The 12,478-nt window shown below is 35.1% G+C and overlaps 1 protein-coding gene across 1 annotated transcript in view; it reads right to left on the bottom strand.

The window, feature by feature from the left end:
• The window catches only part of LOC106873993 (protocadherin-15-like), a 115,246-nt gene that overhangs the window by 37,951 nt on the left and 64,817 nt on the right, over nucleotides 1-12,478 (bottom strand). Inside the window, exon 5 of the mRNA XM_052974703.1 lies at nucleotides 2,177-2,347. Coding sequence (XP_052830663.1) covers nucleotides 2,177-2,347 — 171 coding nt within the window. The remainder of the gene's footprint in view (nucleotides 1-2,176; nucleotides 2,348-12,478) is intronic.

Genomic DNA, 12,478 nt, shown 5'->3' with positions numbered 1-12,478 from the left:
TATATATCAAAAGGATGTCTTATAACACTATTCCACATATACAAAAACAGCCATACCAGCAATCCAACATACCTCCATCATCAGCTGCCCCACGGATATCATTAGGGTTTCGACACCTCGGCAGTGCCATAATTCGTTGTTAAATACACATTTTGTCAGATACTTTAACGATTGTGCCAACTTACAACTTTTAAATATAGAAATATTGATGAAGCTTTATATGTAGATGAACATAAAACATCATGTGAGCATCGGCTCAAACAAAAAAAAAAAGAAAAAAAAATATATATACAAGACAAAATAAAATTAAGAGCAAATATCTTGCTCCATTTAGTTATCTCCCTTTATGTATAATGCATTAAAATCCCGCTAGGGGATTAATTTTGCCATTCATCTTTTCGTGTGAGGGGAGCAGGTTGAAATGGGGGGTATTGGTTTAAAGACAGGAATCAATCGTCGATTATTGGAATCGATTAAATCGATTATATTCATGCTTTCCTACAAAACATTTTGTTTTTAGCTTTGTGACGTTGTTATAAAAACAAAAAAACAAAAAAAAATCCCATTAAAATCGGACCTCTGTGATGACGTATCTTTTAAAACAGACGCCCGTTTGCTCACTAAGGGATCGTCATAAAAGGAAGAAATATGAAATAAATAAATAATAATAATAATAATAATAATAACTTAGGAACGCCATTAAAATCAGCATTGGTTTAATTCCTATGAGAGCACTAACCAATATGCTGCTGGAAGAAATCCACTGGAAAAATGTTTTCGATGAAAACCGAAAACACAGACAATATACATTTCGTTTCTTTATAATTCTGCTTCTCTTTATACGTGTATACATTTGCATATATGCATGTGTGTGTATATTCGCGGGCACACACACACACACAAACATGTTTATGTAGGAGTGTGCATCGTTGCATGTGTATGCGTCTATGCGAGTGGCTTCTGTGTATGGTTGTGTTAGTGTTGTGTATGTATTTATTTGTGCGTGGGTGTGCTAATGCGTGGGATTAAATATATGCACATGCTTGTGTGTATGGACACATGTACGGGATCTGTATTCGTGTACGCGCGTGGGTTTATATGTATGTGAGTGGGAAACTGTACGTTTTTTATGTTCTTTATGCGAATATATGTGTATGCATGTATGGTTTTATGTGTGTATATACACGGGCATATATGTATATGCGTCAGTGTTCGTGTATATATCTGGTCGTATTAATTGCCAATCTGTGTATACGTATATACGTGTGTGTGTGTGTACATGTGTATGTATGTGTGGTTAAGTGATTGTGTGAAGATGTGGGTATGTGCATACGTATCTCTTCACGTATGTGCATATGTGAAAATATATGCATCATAAGTGCTTATGTGTATGTGTGTATGGCTGTATACTAGCGTTTATGCATTTCTATGAGCGAAACTGTGTATGTGTACTTTGTGTATATAAGCCGGGCATTGTTTTTTTCTCCATTCTTTGACTCTGACATTTCCATCTCCTTCAACGCATCATCGAATGAACATTTAAATAATCGCTCGGTCTGCTAGAAACAACAGCCTTCTTTCCCTCAAATTAAACCATTGACCTTCGTATTGAACAATATCGCCTAAAGAAAATAAGGATCTCGATCAGAATTTCCAGCCATATGTTTTGTAAAGCCTGGTAATTATTCTATCGGTCTCTTTTGCGGAACTGATTATAAAGCGGTGATGGGACACACACACATATACGCGTAACGGGCCTCTTTCTCTTTCTGCATACCAAATCCCCTCACAAGTCTTTGGTTGACCCGATGCTTTGGTTGAAGACACTTGCCCAGTGTGTCACGTTGTAGGACTGAACCCTAAACCATGTGGTTAGGAAGCAAACTTCTTGTCACGTTGGTTGAATGTGAGATTGAAGAAGTTTATAAATTCATACAATTTATATGTGTGTGTGCGTGTGTGTGTGTATGTGTGTGCGCGTGTGTACGTGTGATTGTATGTATAAAATGAGAGAAATAAAGATAGAGAGAACAATATTACGAATGAGAAACTTGTACATAACCAAGCACACACATACTTACATACACACAAATGAATAGCAAGGACACATCTCTCAGACAATAAAAGTCGAAAAAGAAAAATAGCCAAAACCAATAGAAATGTCTAATATACTTACGGCTTTGTATATGACAGGTAAAGTAAGAATATTTGTTCCAACGGGGGCATTTTCAACCACAGCTGCTTCATAGAAGGATTTTGAAAATATCAAAGACGTATCGTTTTGGGCAAGAACATCAACTTGTAGGAGAGCAATACAGAACCTTTCTTCGTTATTTGCTTGAACACCCTGAAATTAGAAACACAACGATTTTAATAACAAGAATCATTGGACAGTGTAGTTGGAGAGCATCATAGTCATCTATTGAGAAGACCTCTTTAGGGTCTGAATTATTAACCCCTGGAAGCATGGGTGTTTTATTCATCATCCTTAAACAGCCCTTATTCAGGGACCTTTTGAGCGGGATGGGCTACTCGATCTGAAAGAAATTGTAAGGTCATACGCAGTTTGTCTTGATATGAGGTCACCATGCAGCGCACCCAGAGAGCACTCAGAGAGCGCAAACCTCCGCCAAGGTCGTGATGCATGTGCCTGCTCTAACCTTATCAGTTGAGTAGTCACGATGGGTATATTGGGCTTTGTAAGTTTGTACCCCTGCGTCACTTTGATGACGTATGTTGCACTGTCAAATAATAATAATCACCATCATCTTCATTACTAAAAGGCCTGTAGATAATATACAGTAAGTGTGAATTATATTTTCTATAGCTCGATGACAATTGAGTTTAACAATTAATAACTAATATAATTTAGCAATAACCGAATTACTGTAATAATATTTAAGAAAGCAGCCGAAGTAGTTATGGTATTATAGACAATATGGCTGTGAAGAAATGTTTTGTCTCATTCGTAGCTGTTTCAACTGAGATGATAAACATCTCTGTGTGTGTTGTGTAACTGTGTGTGTTTGTATTAAGTTTGCGTATTAAGTCGAGTAATTTATGTTATACTCACACCTGATGGTTTCTATTATATAAAACAGAAGAAAAAAAAACGGGGCTGTGACGTATAACACGAAAGAAGATGGTTAGGTGTCAGGTGAAGCCAAGAGTTGTTTGCCTTTAACTTTTGAGTTCAAATCATGCGAGGATTGACTTTGTGTTTCATTCCTCCGATATATTTTTTCCGCATTTCTATAGTGGAGTCGTTAATACAAACAATTCTGTATTGAGATTGTTAATGCAAACACGACTTGTCTCTTGAAAATGATAGTATTAGATTTGTACTTGAGTAATTAACAAAGTACCAGTTGTTTAGTGCTAGTACCAGTCGTATGTTACGGTCATTCTCACCAGTTATGTACTTGTTTCAATATAATCCACTGAAATTCTGAAACTTCTTCAGTAGTATTAAGCGTTTATCACACTAAGGAAAAAAAAAAAAAACAGGAAAAATAATCCCAAATCCTTGTCCATCCCAAAATCTAATCAATTCGTGCCAGTCACGACGTCAAACATCTCTGAAAGTTTCATCTGAATTCATCCATCGCTTCTTGAGATATCTTGATCACGGACAAACTAACAAATACGATTGGAAACAATACCTCCGCCTTAGCGAAGGTAATAACAAATTAAATAATAAAACATAATCTATCTTAAGACAATTTCCACCTGAATTTCTTCACTAGCGTCACTCTAACGGCAGTGCGAGAGATTGTTTTTTATTGTTTCTTCTTTTTTTTCCCTGCAGCCTGTATTTGCAAGCTGGTTGTGCCGGTCCTCAGTGTCAATTCACAGTCATTTTTGTTAGTGTACTGAACTTAAAATTAAGTTTACTTTATTATAATTCTTCATTGTAATTTATATTACATTATAAATGTTTATCTTCCCAAGAAATTTTCTGCCAGTTTTCCGCTTCACTGCTTTGAATGTCATGGCGGAAGTTGTGGTGTGAAAAGACTTACTTGTGTCACGGTCATTGTTTACACGCTTGGATGATTAACGACACTTTAAACTGCTAGACGATTAGTTAATCAAGCGAATTAAACATAATTAAATATAATTAACAAGGAAAAACAAACATCGCCGTCATATTTCATTGATTTGGTTGATTAAAGGTGGAGTAATTAGACAGACGGTTTGCGTGAGTTATGGACTAACGATGTTGTTGTTATTGCTGGGTTGGTGTTGCTTGGCGGGGCGAGAGACTGTGTTTATTAAGTTTATATATGGACATGTGTTTGTATGTAGGTCTATATATGATAGTATAAAGATCTTCGAATAGTGGAATGTGTGAGTGAGAGAGAGCGAAATGTCTATTGTTTAGTGTTTTCATATATTTACGTACGAAATAATGTGATGGCGCTGCGTACATATATGTATCGTAGTTGGTGTGTCCGTGATAGAGGTGTTTGTATATGTATGCATGGGTATATGTATGTGTACACGTATGCAGACGCGTGTATCTTTGTGCATCCATCGTGATGTCAAAATATTTGAACAACCACTCTGTCAATCTACTTGTCTGACTCTCTTTCAATATATATATATACGTCTATTTTATATCTCGCGGATGCTCTGTGTGCAACGTCACTAATGTTTGTGGGGGTTTCGGTTCTTTCAACATCAGACCGTCATCCCCTCACCCAGATGACCCAGCGAGGGTTGATCACATGCCATCTTGCATGCATATATATATATATATATATATATATATATGTTGATTCATGACGGCAAATTGGTGGAGTCCTTAGAGCATTGGATAGAATGCTTCGCAGTATAAGACCCGATTCACTGCTCTATGAATTCAAATCACGCCGCGGTCCATTGTGCTTTTCCTCCTTTCAGAGGATAAAGAAATATACGAATCTAGAGCAGTGCACTGTGGGATCTGGTAGAGCATGTGACGCGATGCAGTGCACTAACTGTTCTGTTTTTTTTTGCGTTCAGACGAGAGTTGTCACGCATCTCAAGTTGCCGGCGTGGCTGAAACCCACATGTTTCGGTTTTTAAGAAGTTCTGGCAGTGTATAAGAAGTGAAGATTTGGTTATTTTGGCAAAAATGAAGAACGAAGAAGGTTAAAACAGAAGAATTGGAAGATTTTAAATTGAAATCCTGCAGGCAACAGTTCAATGTTTTATTTATTCGAATTCTTTATATACACCGTTCCATTTAAATATCGACCAATAGATGAATATAAAAAAAGAGACCAGAGTCCCTGGAAATTAGTGGTTGTTCTGTGTCAGGCATAAATTATATCGCTGGATAAGTTTGTATAGCTTTGCAGAGGAAATAAATCTGGGCGTTTTGAGGCTCTGAGAAAGGAAGAACCGTTTTGAGACATGGAAATTCACATCTGTCAGTTCGAACGAGATTCTGTATCATCCTCAGTGAATTATATCTGTGGTTGTTAGAAAAGATAGTCTGTAAGTACTCTTTTAATTTGCTAAAAATAGCAGTTAAATCTCCGTCATATGTCATGTTGTTTTAAAATTGGATGGATATAATCTGGAAGGTAGTTCTAGCTGTACAGACAAAAGATTAGTCTGCGACACTAGTTTACCGTTCTTCCTGACGGTATATGTACTTCAGCTCTATATTTAAGTGATGAGGAATCATGTACATTATTTAAATTATTTACATTTGACGGATATTTGTCCTCATCTTGTTTGTTGTTAACACAACGTTTCGGCTGATATACACTCCAGCCTTCATCAGGTGTTTTGGGGGAAATTTCGAACCTGGGTTCTCATTTCTAAGAGATTTTTCAATGTAATAATAATAATAATAATAATAATAATAATAACATTGAGAAATACCTTAGGAATGAGAACCCAGGTTCGAAATTTCCCCCAAAACACCTGATGAAGGCCGGAGGGTATATCAGCCGAAACGTTGTCTTAACAACTAACAAGATGAGGACAAATATCCGTCAAATATAAATAATGTAAATAAGGTTTAGACCTTCTAGAAATCTGCAACCAATAAACCAGTAGTTTCGTATAGAATATTTGTACTCGGCATTTAAATTGTAAATAAGTATTATGGAGTAAACCGCGCACGTGCGCGCGTATACAAGAGATGTAAACACAATTTTTGCTTTTAGCTAACAAAAAACACAAACATGATAAAAGCTAAAATACAAAATCAAGTAAACTTAGGCGTTGTCAAGGGAGGCAAACCCTAAGGTTAGAAACGCCCTGTGTTTGAAATCTTGGAATTGATTTGTCTTGGTTTTAAGTTTTCAGAACTTGAAGATTCTCAATTCTATTATAAAACGAAAAAATAAACTAAAAGATTTTCAGATTATTCAGCACACGAAGAAATTGGCAATACAGCTGGGTTTGATGTAATTTCCATGGAAACAATAGCAACAGCAACGACGACAAGAACAATACTATCAGCAAACAGAGTCAACGACAAAAAAAAAAAAAAAGAAAGAAGATTGAAAAACTGGTATTCCGTCGGTTACGACTACGAGTGTTCCAGTTGATATAACAAGCGAAACAGCCTTCTCGTGAAATTAACGTGCAAGTGGCTGAGTACTCTACAGGCACGTGTACCCTTCATGCAGTTGTCGGAGAGATTCAGAGTGACACGGAATGTGACAAGGCAGGACCCTTTTGAATTACAGGTATGAAGAGGATGGTAGCCTAGAAGAGGATTCACCGACATAACAAAAACGATTTTTTTGGCTCCGCAAACAACAAAAAGAACTATGTAATTCTTTTTTTTTTGTGGAACACTGGATTTCGAAGCATTCTTTTACTTGTTTAAGTAATTCTACTGCGGCCACGCTGGAGCACCGCCTTTAGTGGAACAAATCAAACGCAGGACTTATTCTTTGTAAGCCTAGTACTAATTCTATTGGTCTCTTTTTGCCGAACAGCTTAGTGACGGGGACGTAAAGAGACCAACATTGGTTGTCAAGTGACGGTAGAGGAACAGACTCAGACACAAGTAACATATGTATATTCTTTCAGTTTCCGTCTTCCAAATCCACTCACAAGGCTTTGGTTGGCCCGAGGCTATAGTAGAAGACACTTGCTGAAGGTGACACGAAACTCAGAACCAAGTGTTTGGGAAGCAAGCTTCTTACCACAAGCTTTGAATAATAGCACGTAAATATTCTATTCCGAAAGTTTTTCCAACACAATAATTTCATGCTATGGTTTAAAGCATTATGCACTTCGAGAACGTCACGTTCTCTCCCAAGTTTATCAAGTTCTGATGACATAAAAAATAACGACACTCTCCATTGCTCGTCTCACTTTTTCTCGCGTTTCTTTTCGGTCTCATCTCTAGACTCCTAATCTTCGTGATAAAGATATTCCGCATTAACAAACATGAACAGAACTAACCGGAAGTCGTACAAAGATTCACCCCGCGAGAACCAACAACTCATTTAGAACAAGATAAAAGTAAGGGATCTGAGAAATTGGTGAGAATATTATAAGAAGCGTAGACACTTATCAAACGAATCGGAATGGTCGGCGGTTGGGGGGGGGGGTCAGACAGAGAGAGAGAGACTTACGATAGATATTAACGAAATTTTGGTGAAGAAAAGGAAAAGCCAAGCAAAATATTTGAATTTTGTAAAATTACTACTTAAAATATCAGGAATAAAGAAAAGGAAAATTATAATACGAAGATATATGAATAAAGAAATGATTGATAACACTGCAGCGCCATTTTACTAATGAAAGCACACGCGTACACACTCACATAAGCACGCATATGAATACAAATATGTGTATGTGTGTGTGTATACATACATACACACACGTATATTTATAAACGTATGTATATATGCATATGCGTCTAGAAATGAGTGTCTATATATGCGTATACATGTATATATACATGCATACATATATATACATACACACACACACACACACAAACACATGTTTGAATGTACGCACACACACATATACATACATACATACAGACTTGCACACACCCATACAAACGTAAGAACACGCAGGGACGCATTTATATGGAGAGGAAAACGGTTTTATAAAATAAGTTTAAATTAGTAAAAAGCTTTTGGACTTAAAAACCAAGAAGAATTTCAAGATTGAATTATCTTTATTGATAGAAATTGGTAAGAGATGATCGCCACTTTTGGAACTATTTAAATGAAACTATTTTAACAAATTCATATCTATACAGACGCATATTTTTTTCTCCTCTTGCACACTTACACATATATGTATGCATATTAGTTAACACACATACGTACACAAATACGAACACACACACTCGCATAATACGTAATGCTCTTGCGTATAACATTATCATATATATTTAATATTGCTTATAAATCTATGTATACATGCATATATATATATATATATATATATATATACATACGTTATAACTATATAACTTACGTAGATACATGTACGCGCACGCCTATATACAATCGAACACATTTCATACATTCATATATACATCTATACATATGCATATATAAAAATATACATACACATATAGATACATACGCACACACACACACACACACGTATGTATGTATGTATGTATATATATATATGTATGTATGTATGTATATATATATATGTATGTATGTATGTATATATATATATGTATGTATGTATATATATATATATATATGTATGTATGTATATATATATATGTATGTATGTATGTATATATATATATGTATGTATTATGTATATATATATATGTATGTATGTATGTATATATATATATATATATATATATATATATATATATATATATATATATATATATATATATATATATATAGAAAGATGTATACATATACATGCAAATGTACATATACATATATATTTATTTATACACACATATATGTACACAAGGCACATACATATACACACATATATATATCTACATATGCACACGTGCACCGAGACATACATACAGTACGGATGTTGAAGGTAATATAGGTAGGAAAGAAGTGAAATATTTATAAGAGAATATTGATGATGTAAAAGAAAAGTTTAAATACATATAACAGAGAGAGAAGAGAGTAAGATGCAGACGCCGCGTCCTTCTAAGAACACAACAGCAACGACGACGACGACGTTGACGAATGCCCGCAAAACAAAATGGAATACTATAATACGAGAATATATTCAGAAAATAAAAAGTGAAGATTATGCTATTTATGCTGTTGTTACCGGTTTTTCGACCGATGTGGCTGTTTAATTTTGCTGTTGAAGTTGGCAGAAACATTAGAGTGTCGGACGAAATGCCTCGCGGTATTTCTTCTGTTGCTTTTAGTTTTGAGTATAAAATCCCGCCGGGATCAACTTCGTCTTTCACTCCTCCGGAGCTCGATGATACAAAATACCATTCAAGTATAAGGTTCTTTACTACAGCCTAATCCTCCCTCCCCCCTCAAAGGTTGCTCGCCTTTAAGCTAAATCACAAACTACTGTTATATTATTATTATTATTTAATGTCTTTGCACAGCTTCTAACGTTGGAGTTGTACTATGGTGTCAGCTGTTCACCACCAGTGAACTAAAGTAACACTTCTTATTTTTCGAGTACCATCTGGAGTATTCGAGTGGTTCCATGCAGTGCTGTTTTCTGCAAGTGCTCCATCCTTATTGCAGCCCCTATTTGTTTGTTCTGTGTAATTCTCAAGATTTTACTCACTGTTTCCAGGGCTTCGACAATTATTGGTATTACTACCAACTTTTACAGCGATAACAACTGCTTAACTCCCTGAGCTAAATAAATACCAGTTGTTTACTAGGGTCGATCTAATAGATTAGCCCCCTTCCCCAAAATTCAGTTTTTTTGCCTATAATAGAAAGAATGATTATCATTATTTCGCCCCTGTGGCAAATAAAAAGAAATTATCATTATTATTATTATTATTATTAGTAGTAGTAGGAGGAGGAGTTAGTAGGAGTAGTAAAAGTGTATACACGAATATCCAGAAGTGACTGTGCATGAACACACACACATAAACACTGAAGTTTACGTTTGCACATGACTAATAGACATATAGACACAAGTACGCTTTGTAACACACAACCACACATATGTACATACATAAACTAATGGACATACACAAACACTGATGCGTACATGTACACCATACACACATACATACACACACAGATACATATATACCCATAAAGCACGATATAACTGCAAAAAGTTAAATAAGGATAGGAAAGCGGAAAACAAGATGGCGCTATTCATTTGGGATTCCTCCATCTTTAAGCTATCATACATTAATAATTTTCTAGTCTTAATTGGAATTCCAATTTCAGCAAGATCGAAGATCGATACTGTGGGCTATCAAGCGCATAGCTTCACATACTATATATATATATGTATGTGTATATATTATTTATATTAATATATTTGTATTATATATATATATATATATATATACATATATATCATACATGTCCCTCCCTTCTACCTTTACATTCATAATTATTTATACACCTAAATATATATACGTATATATACATATATACATATTTGATATATACATGCATACACTCGTACATATACACGTACAACTATATATGCATATGTACATACATTCGTGTGTGTGTGTGTGTATTTAGAGTGAAGCAAAAGGCACCCAATGAAGAAATCCAATTGTATACAGTTTAAAAAGCAAATAAGGTTATCATTGGCTCTTTGTTTATATTTATATACTTACCAGCTGATGTATGTATGTATATGTGTATGCAAGTATATATGCACATACATATGTTTGCACGCATCTATCTATCTATCTATCTATCTATCTTTTCCTTCAAAGGTACCCCCCTACCATATGTATATATATTTATAGAAACCGGAGAACGAATTATTCAATACATGTACTAGAATTTATTGATTTATACTAACTGAATCCCCACTACATCGCTACCTCGAGAGTCCCGTCAGCATTCTTTCAATTAACGTATAAATGACTTATATATATATATATATATATACATATATATATATATATATATATATATATATATACATACATATATGCATATATGCATGTGTCTACGTTTGTTCTTGGATGCGTGCATGTACACATACACACGCACGCATCGTTTATTTGAACGGCATTATTATTATTATTATTATTATTATTATATTTTTGGCAAACCGATTTTCGTGAACCTGCAGTTGCTTGAAGGTAGAATTAAAGACAAAATGATTCAGCATTAATAAAATAAGATATACTGAACAGCAAGTTTTCAATATCTTGTCTTGTATATCTGAAAATAATCAGTTAAATTCCTCTTTCCTTTTTGCGCCACAATGTCCACGTATAAATGTTGCTGAGGTCTACGTTGAAGAGCGCTATGTAGGAGAATTCGAACGTATATTCTCCTCTGTTCTCATCATACATAAACATTTTACGTACGTGTGTATTTATGTGTGTGTGTATTTATGTGTGTATGTATTGATGTGTGTGTGTGAGTGTGTATAGGTAGTGAGCTGGCAGAACTGTTAGCGCGCCGAGCAAATACTTAACAGCATTTCATCCGTGTTTACGCTCTGAACGCAAATGCTACTGGTGTTGAATTTGCCTTTCGTCCCTTTCTGGGTCGATAAAATAACTACACATTGAGCAGTGGGGTCGCCAGTATCGACTTACCTCCTCCCCCAATATTGCTGGCCATGTGCCAACATTTGAAGCCAATATTTATATAAAAGACCATGCCAGAGAACAGTGTCTTCAAGTGAGTCAGTGTTTGAAGTAAACATAAGCCTATGATAGGCAACAGCATTGCAAAAGCCTTAGAGTGCCTTTAGTAAACTAGAAGAGGTACATTAAGGGAAGATGAAAGGGAGGATAAATCGTCTTAGCAGGTTGCTAAGCCGATTTCGCCTCTTTCATAAATATTTATATATATATATTTACGTACTCAATGTCAGTGCATTTTAACAGAAAAGCGTATGAAAGGGGAATTATGAAATTTATGCGTTTTTCAACGGTCTCCATTGAACACGTGATAGAGGCGTCAGAGTAGGCTTCGAAAAACGTAGGTGATTGAATTTTGAGGGATTTTACTTTAGATATATGACGTCACGTTCAGTTCTATTACAACACACACACACACATATATATACGCCCGCACGCGATGAAAATCAGCTGTCTATCTATCTATCTATCTATCTATCTATCTATCTATATAACTGGAGAAGGCTGTAATCAAGACATGTACTGGTATTTATTGATTTACACAAAACTGAAACATTATTTGGTCGCTACATCTAGAGACCCGTCAGCGTTCTTTCAATTAACGTATAAATGAATATGTCTGTCTGTCTGTCTCTGTCTCTCTCTCTCTCTCTCTCTCTCTCTCTCTCTCTCTCTCTCTATATATATATATATATATATATATATATATATATATATATATATATATAT

Source organism: Octopus bimaculoides, chromosome 19, assembly GCF_001194135.2.
Source record: "Octopus bimaculoides isolate UCB-OBI-ISO-001 chromosome 19, ASM119413v2, whole genome shotgun sequence".
In the NCBI taxonomy this organism is placed as follows: Eukaryota; Metazoa; Mollusca; class Cephalopoda; order Octopoda; family Octopodidae; genus Octopus; species Octopus bimaculoides.
Note: the sequence above shows the minus strand (reverse complement) of the source record. Positions and strands in the feature narration are given on the sequence as shown.